This window comes from Cibotium barometz, chromosome 5 (assembly GCF_041138505.1).
Source record: "Cibotium barometz isolate CiBa-2024 chromosome 5, ASM4113850v1, whole genome shotgun sequence".
Lineage (NCBI taxonomy): Eukaryota > Viridiplantae > Streptophyta > Polypodiopsida > Cyatheales > Cibotiaceae > Cibotium > Cibotium barometz.
In genome coordinates this window covers 22,024,549-22,033,412 of record NC_141050.1, presented here as the reverse complement: position 1 = coordinate 22,033,412, position 8,864 = coordinate 22,024,549, and the positions used below count along the sequence as shown (strand labels likewise).

At 41.9% G+C, this 8,864-nt stretch overlaps 1 protein-coding gene across 1 annotated transcript; it reads left to right on the top strand.

Annotated features, from left to right (window-relative positions):
* Positions 1-6,738: 6,738 nt before the first annotated feature.
* Positions 6,739-8,492, top strand: LOC147638204 (uncharacterized). Its single transcript, XM_086798117.1, has 2 exons — positions 6,739-7,000; positions 7,469-8,492. The coding sequence occupies exons 1-2, from the start codon at positions 6,878-6,880 to the stop codon at positions 8,102-8,104; spliced, it is 759 nt and encodes a 252-aa protein (XP_086654243.1). The 5' UTR covers positions 6,739-6,877; the 3' UTR covers positions 8,105-8,492.
* Positions 8,493-8,864: the final 372 nt, after the last annotated feature.

The following is an 8,864-nucleotide window of genomic DNA, read 5'->3' as shown; positions in this document are numbered from 1 at the left end:
CTCGCCAGCGACCAATGATGAGGTGTATGGTCCCGTATGGTTTTGCCCAGCATGTAGAGGCTGGAAGGCCGAATTCTAGATCATCGACAGTATGAAGGAAAAGAATAAGAGAGCCAGTTTGGCTTGTATGAAATTGATTCATGTATAAACTTTTTTATAAATCTTGTCTTTGGCATTATTGTACTGTGGAAAAAGGCTGTTTTAACAAACCTTGTGAAAAGGGCCTTAATTAAGGAACATGTTTATTTATGTCAAACAGTGTGGTAGGATTAATTAGAAAACAAATTGACGCGTGAGTAGGGTGGAAAGTGGGAGGATGGAATGCCCCGATGGCACCATCCTACGGACGGGTGGACTCGATTATTCGGGTAGCTTTCCAACAGATTAAGTGAAAGTCCTACACTAGATAAATAGGTTCTTGGGCAACTCTATTCTAGAAGACTAGGCTAGTGGTTGTGCCTTGCATGGATGAGGAAAAAAGCGTTGCCTCTAGAAATCAAGTCTAGTAGTTGCCCAATTTATGATCAATTACCCTATGGGTGATTTGATTTTTAGAAGATCACGCTCCCCATGCGGGATAGGACTAGGTCTTACCTATGAATCGTATCCTTGAATCTTCACATGGTCAAGGTGTCGATAAATAGGAAATTTTCTCCAAGTTAAGACTTAGTGGACTATCTTAAGTGTTTCCCCTATTTTAGAAGGGGGGAACCTTACAACAACCTGGTGGATGATCCATATATAGTTCTTCTTGCAATTCACCATGCAAGAACACATTCTTAATATCCATTTGATGTAAAACCCATCCTTTTAATGCAACCACCACAATAGCAGCTCTCACAGTTGCCATCTTGGCAACGGGGCTGAATGTCTCCTCATAATCAATGCCATAAGTTTGAGCATAACCCTTGGCAACCAATCTTGCTTTATACTTGATAATACTTCCATCTAAGTTGTACTTTATTTTGTACACCCACTTGCATCCAATAGCCTTCTTGTCCTCAAGAAATGGCACCAAGTCCCAAGTCTCATTTGTATCCAATGCGGCCATTTCGTCATCCATGGCTTTCTCCCAATCTAAATTTCCAATCGCTTCTTCAAAACATGTGGGGTTGATGTGCCAAGTCCCAAGTCTCATTTTTATCCACCAATGCGGCCTCAACATCTTGTACAACTTTAGCCATATATGTATAATGATGAGCGACATAACCATCATATGTCAACCAATTAACAGGTTTTCTAAATCTCCTTAACCTGCATTGTCCATGATTACTACTTGGCATTTTTAGAGCTTCTCTTGCCTTTCTTACACCAGGTGTTCTAATAGCTAGAATTCCAACCTCATCTCATCAAGACTCTGCTCAGAGCCACTAGACTCTCCATCAACGAATGCCCTGCAAAAATGTCAGGCATACCAAGCGGCTCACTAACCTTCTCTTTGTCTTTCCGTGATGTACCAACTGCATTTTTAAGACTGGTATTTTGATGCAGCTTACCACTCTATGGTCTATCAATAGACCCAACACGAGGACTCTCCAGGTCCACTCAATGACTGTGATTGCTGACTTGCATTCTGTGTAATCACATTTTCACTTACATCAATCCCAGCAATATCTTTTTCAGCAGCCCAGCAACATCTTTTTCAGCAGCATACCAACTACTCATTTCATCAAACAAAACATCTTTGCTTACCCTCAACTCACATGTAGTAGGGTTATAGCATCTATATCCCTTTTGCTCAAGGAAATATCTAATAAACACACATTTTTCTACCTGTGGATCTAGCTTCGTACGCAACTCATATGGCACATGCACATAGGTAATATATCAAAAAACTTTCAAGTGAGACAAATCAGGTTTCTTTCCAGTAAATTTCTCCTCTTGCGTTACATCATGTATGACTGTAGTAGAAGTTCTATTCATGGTATAAATTGTTGTAGAAATAGCTTCAGCCCAATATCTATGCGGCATACTCTTCTCTGTCATCAATGCTCGTGCTATCTTTGCAATGTGCCTATTTTTCTACTCAGCAACTCCATTTTGCTTACAAAGTGTTCTACATGTAAACTATCTTTGAATGCCATTCTTCCACAAGAAATTAGAGAACTCACTGGAGAAGTACTCTCCCCCTCCATCTGACCTTAGGCACTTCACATTCTTTCATGTATGCTTTTCAGCCATCACTCTGAAATTATGAAAATGAGTTAAAACTTCACTCTTCTCATTCATGAAATACACCCACACTTTCCTCATGTGATCAATGAATGTTACATAGTACTTGTAGCCACCCATAGACGTAGTTTTTGCAGGACCCCGTACATCTGAATGCACAACATCTAGTACATTCCTACTCACATTTCTATCATGTGGAAATGCATGCTTTGTCTGCTTTCCAAATTGACATGCTTCACGTACTTTCTACATACCATCAACCTTAAACTTAGGCAACCTTATCACGATTTCTTCAATCTACATAGACTTCATTCTTTGCACATTTACATGCCCAATTCTCTTATGCCAAATGTATGTATAAGCAACAACTCATGAACCCTGTGCAAATATTGTAGCTTTCACTTCAGGCATATTTACATCTAGTGTAAACATTCTGCCCACTCTATTGCCTTTTACAACCAACCTGCACTTTAAAGTCTTCGACATAACAACCATCAGGGTTAAAGCACACCTGCAAACCTTGCTCAATCATATGGCCGTAATATTTGGACAGTGAAGTATATCTGCAAGATACTTCACCTTACCATTCTGCATAGACAATGGCACATTTCCAACATGGACAATTGGATGAGTAGTATCATGCCATGTTTCAACAAAACCTAGCTTTTCAGGATTTTTCATATCTTTGAACCGCTCGCCATGACTGGTCATGTGGTTCGAAGCACCTAAATCCACATACCACACATCATCATTGCATGCGAATACATCATTTTTCGACACAACGTTAAGCACATGTCGCATAACAAACAACCTTTCATTGTCCTCATTACTTCAGCTAGAAGACGCATAATTATTTTGTTGCACTTTTTCGCTTCTCATGTCATTTTACTTTTTATAGAAATCTACCTGTGCATGCCCAGCTTTGCCATAGTAAAAACAGCCTAGTGTATCATTTTGCTGCCTTTGCCAATTTCCACGACCTCTTTGACTCCCCCCTACCTCTGAACTGGCCTCTTCCACCCGTGTGTTATTGTTGTGATTCATGGGATTGTTGTTGCTGGCCAGAATTTTGATTATCTGTTTGGCCACCACCTTGGCCACGGCCTCGGCCTCTACCTCGTCCTCTACCTGCACTTGTGTAGAAGGCATGTTGCTCCGAATTACCTTTGTTTTGTGAAGACTAGTCTTCACCCCAAATTGGTCTCCAAACTATTTTCTTCAATGATTAGCATTGACACCAAATCTGTTAAGTTCGGAATGTTTTTCCGAGTCTAAATAGATGTCTTGAATGCCTTGTATTGTGGCCCGAGACCATGTAGACATACTTCCACCTTATCATCATCATCAACAAAAAACACCAATAGATGCAATTCCACAATGCCCTTGATCTTCAAGGAATAATCATTCACAGACATGTTTTTTTTCTCCACAGTATGCTCATTCTTTAACTAAATCTTTCGTGCCTTGGTGTTAGTTTCATACAGCTTCACTAAGGTGTCCCATGCCTCCGTGGGTGACTTGGCATCCTGTATATGCCCAATCATAGTATCCTATATGCTAATAGAAAGCCAATACATGACTTTCCTTGCTCCTTGATTCCAATCCTTGTATTCTTTTACATCTGCAGGAGGCAGTTGGATTAATCTCAGGTATCTCTGGTGCCTCTTCATGTTCACCTTCAATGTAGTCCTAGTAGTCTTTTCCCATCAGAAAATTTGTTAATCTAACCTCCAAGCATGGAAGTTGTTGTTGTCCAGCTTCTCTACAAAAATCTAGTTAATTCCATCATTATTCGACATCTTGTCTGTAACATAAATGCACCAAAAGTAGCACTCTTGTTTGACCTGCACACAAACTGCTATAAGCTCTACAAACGTTACTCTACTACACCCAAACTGTCACAACTAGTGACCTCAATTTGCATACATACACCCAATAGCACTTGTAAGACCTCTTTGCAATACATATAGTGTCTACACAACCAAATGCCCTTCCTGCAATTCCAAAAATAGAAATCTGCAGAGAATCAAAACTTACCTGCAGTGCACACGAATGCTTGCGAATTGAAAAATGGAGGTCAAGACACACTTGAAACACATTTTTGGCCACTAAAACTTCGTCCAAAAAAGACAATATAGTTGCTTTGCAGCTTCGCTCCTATGAAGATAGCTCCTCAATTGGAGTTCGTTTGCCGGTGTCTTTCGACGAAGAGCTCCCGATAAGGGTGTAGTAGCCAATATAAAGGGGAAAGAGTAGGTGAAGCTCTTGCCCTCGTACTGCTTCCTGTGCTTCTCTTGCTTGCTGCTCAGCTTCTTAGCATGAACTAGGCTCTGATACCATGAAAAGATGAAGGGAGGAAGAGAGGTTAAGCTCTTGCAAGCACCCACACACTCACACAAACCTTGGAAGAGAACACACAGGATGAGATGCTCGAAATTGTTATTCTTCTTATTCTCAACAAAAGGGTTCTACCAAAAGATAAGAGAAATACAACATAAGTACTAAAGTACTATGTACATGTGGTCCATAATGTGAACACGCTAAGTGAGTGAGCTGCACAAAAAGTGCTATCATTAACACTTATATCTCACTATCTATATAAGACTCACTTGCAATGGGGTTTCATGTGCAAGTTTGAGTGGCAATGATCCTTATTCTTTCCATTCTTATGGTCAGAATCCAATCAAGATTCACTTGTAAATAGGGTTTCATGTGCAGGTTCAAGTGGTAATAATGATCCATATTCTTTCCATAAATTTTGACCATTCTTATGGTCAAACTTGGATCAAGGTTCACTTGCAATAGGGTTTCATGTGTAGGTTTAAGTGGTAATGATCCTTATTCTTTTCATATTTTGTGGATATTGTGTTTGAAGCCTTACTACCAGCATTGCTGCTCAGTGTTGAGTTGAAGCAAAACTCCAATAAGGGGCAATAGACAATGCTATGACCAACATTTCATCTTCATGGGGATTACCCCAATTATGGTCCATATTGCATTTACCCTTATTCCCATTATGCTATAGCTCATGCATCTGCTGGCTTAGCCCTTATTGTGAGGCTCTTGTGGGGGAGTATCTCTTGAGTCTACTACTATGGAGGTAGGTGTTGAGCTATTGTCACTTAAGCTTTACGTTGCCTTGATAGGTTATCTCGATGACTTTGAAGGGTTTAAATCCCCTATACTTGAGCTATTGTCCCTTAAGCATTAGGTTGCCTTGATAGGTCATCTCAATGATTTTGAAGGGTCTAAGGCCCCCTATACTTGAGCTTCTGCTTGTGCATTTGTACAAAAGTGGTAAGCTGCCTTCCTTAAAGTCCTTAGACTTTAGGTTAGGATCAAACCATGGATTCATATAAAGCTTCTTAGATGCAAAGTTTGGATTGCCAATAATTAAGTCTCGTCAAGCTCTTTCAATAAACAACAAGTCGCTCTGATAGGGCATTCCCACCAGTTCTCTATGGTATTACCTATTATAGGTCATGTGTGTGTGTGTGTGTGTGTGTGTGTGTGTGTGTTCATGTGTTTTCTTGTGAAAAGTTATGTGCACAATAACATGTATACCTTGGAGTGCTTAATAGGTGTTCTAACCACAAGGATAGTTTATGGTATGGGCTTGGAACATATTGGCTACAAATTAGTAAGCTAGCAAGCCTTATGCTTTTCATATGTGTTTATTGTTTGTGCTAGTTGACAACCATAAGATCTCCCATATACTAAAATGTCATTGGATGAAGAATGCATAACATCTGTGGTGCAAACACCATAAAGTGCTCAATAGATCCTCTCCTAAGCATGATAGGAAGGGTTCAATATAGATGAGAGGCTATTGCGAAATCACATGTGAAAGTTCTGGATGCCTTTAATATTAATATTCGGCCAGGTATGAAGAAGCTTTTAAAATGTATGTCATTTCAATGATGCACCCCCCTTTGCTATGTCTCCCTTAAGACCTGAACATTCATTGCTGTTGTTGTTTCAAGGACAGGTTGCAATGAGCTACCCCCATGAGTGTGGGAGAAGTGCCAAATGGAGGAATGCACAAATTAGAGGCGAGGAAGGGTGGAAGATGAATGGTGATAATGGTTTTAGATACCCAAAGATGGATGCCAAAACATAGCACAAGATTACTAGAAATAAACAGACACACACAAGGAGAGAAGGGTCTCAGACATGAGAGAAAACACACTTGACCTGGCAGAGACACACACAAGAAACTTGCACATATAGAGACAAATACTAAAGGAAATCCATGAAAAAGAAGCTAGGGGGGAAGGGAGAGAGGCCACTAATATGGTGGGATAGAAAGCCATTGATGGGGAGAGAAGGAAAGGGCCATGGAGCTGATTGAAGGGCTTGAAGCAAAACCAAAGAGCAAAAGAAAACAGTTTTGTTTGGGGAGGGGAGAGAGAAAGGGGAGGGGCCGTTGATGGCGTAAGATCTAACCGTCACAAATCAAACTTCAGGGGGGTCTCGATCCTTTCTTTGTTGGGAGGACCAATGGGAAGCCAGGATTTCGGCAAGAAGTCTTCAGTAAGGCTTAAAATGGAGCTTCATGTTCGCCCTTACACACGAGCAGTTTTTTATGAAATAGTGGCCTGTGCGTGTTGTCCGCATTTTTATCGCCATAGCCAGATCTCGAGCTTCGCTGTTTGGTCTTGTCGGTATTTGCCCGCTCGCCTAGCCTACTTTTCTCTCTTCCGCCATGGCTGCCGCTGAGGTTGCCCCTTCCCCTGCTGACAAGAAAGTGAAGAAGGCCACGCCTAAGAAAGCCAAGCCTGCCGCAAAGAAGCCCAAGGCGGAACCGCTTCACCCAACGTACCTTCAGGTTTTTTTCGTCTCTTATGGCCTTCTGTGCTTTGACAAGCTCTTGTAAACCCCGTGTCTGTAGTTCTCTGTGTGCAGCTGGGTTCCTGAGGGGTTCATGTTACCCTAGTCCTTGATTGGGTGCAATTAGGATGCCGAATTGTCTGCGCTTCGAGATTCTGCGTGTAATTTCTGAAATTTAAAGCGCAATTGAGTGCGCCATAGCTTCTCTATGAGGCTATGGCGATGCTCTATCCTGAATTTCCCCTGTTATTTGGTGTTGGGGATGGTCCTCTCATTCGTACCCTAGTCTTGTTATGTTTAATGTATTGGTGGATGATAATTTAGTAAGTAAATTTCCTTATTTGATCCTATTGAGCCATTTGGTGGGTGATAAAGCGTTAATTGGCGGTATGGGCGATGTGTTTTCTAGGTGTCGGCGACTGATTAAGCTTTATTGGCGTTGTGTATGTGGGTGGGGTGTCTGCAGATGAGTTCGGAAGCCATAGCTTCTTTGAAGGAGAGAGCTGGGTCAAGCCAGTATGCCATTGCTAAGTACATCGATTCCAAGTATAAAGGCGTGCTGCCGGCAAACTTCAAGAAGCATTTATCTGTTCAGCTCAAGAATCTGGTGAAGCAGAACAAATTGGTGAAGGTGAAGGCTTCCTACAAGCTCTCTGATGAGCTCAAAAAGAAAGTGGCCCCGAAAAAAGCATATTCTAAAGCAGCGCCAAAGCCGAAAGCACCTGACGCCCCCAAAGCCCCCAAATCGCCCAAAAAAGCATCTAAGACTAAAGCCACGAAGGCCCCCAAGAAGGCAAAGCCGCCTAAGAAAGCCAAGCCCGCCAAGAAAGCCGCGCCCAAAGCGGCCAAACCTCCTGCCAAGCCTGCGCCTCCGCCTGCTCCTTCCGCCACTTATGCGCCCACTCCTAAAAAGGCTACACCCAAAAAGGCGCCCAAGAAGCCTGCGACCAAGAAGACCCCAAAGCCCAAAGCAGCTAAACCCACCCCTAAGCCACCTGCTAAACCCGCTTACAAACCTGCGAAATCTCCTAAGCCAAAAGCTCCCCCCAAATCCCCCAAAGCCAAAAAAACCTCCAAGGCTAAGAAGGCCAAGAAGGCCTGAAGCCCCAATTTGTTCACCTAATTGTGTTGTGTTGTAGGGTTTCTCTAACTTAACAAGGCTAGGGTTTGTCAGATAGGTTGTGGGAGAGAGTTCGTCTCCTCTCCCCAAGACACATTTGTTCATTGCAGAGGCAATTTCGAAAAGCTGTTGTATATATTGCCGTTGTTCCCGGTCTCGTCATCATCAGCATCAAAGCAGCCCCTTGCGTGGGGTTTCTATTTTCTCTGTAGCATTTGGAAAATTAGTCTACAAGAGTAGTGTCCCTCTAGAGAAACATGGCTATTTGAAGCTTTCTTTTCTGTAACTTGGGTTTTTGATGGGTCTGTCTTTATCTGTAGAATCTGGCTTCTCATATTGTATTTTCTTTTAAAAAGGAGATGTTCACACCAGATTTTCCCCCCTTATATTTTTAAGCTTTTTCCACACGTTAAATAGGCCTTTATCCGTTTGTGTGGGAGTGCTTATCCTTTCGCAACGACGTACTGATCGTCCCCATGTCCCGACCTGTTGGGCCCTAAATTTTGAGAATTCTTAGCTCTTTTTAAGTGTGCATTTTCTCAATACCAACGTACAATAGTATCCACTGGACGGGAGGTTTGCATGCATGCAAGTTCTATTTTTGCAAGTTGTCCCCCGTATTTGATCGAAGCTCCATACAAAAATGCCTTTCTTTAAAAAAAATGCATTTTTCACCTCCAAAAACTGAAATTGCTTAAAAGGCTTTCCTTCACATATATTTCATTAAAGTTACGGTAATGAA

What these genes read in the sequence shown, in the direction of transcription:
- LOC147638204 (XM_086798117.1), top strand. Translation starts at nt 6,878, where the DNA reads ATGGCTGCCGCTGAGGTTGCCCCTTCCCCTGCTGACAAGAAAGTGAAG. An exon ending in TTCACCCAACGTACCTTCAG is followed by an intron (nt 7,001 to 7,468) that starts GTTTTTTTCGTC and finishes GGGTGTCTGCAG; the next exon opens with ATGAGTTCGGAAGCCATAGC.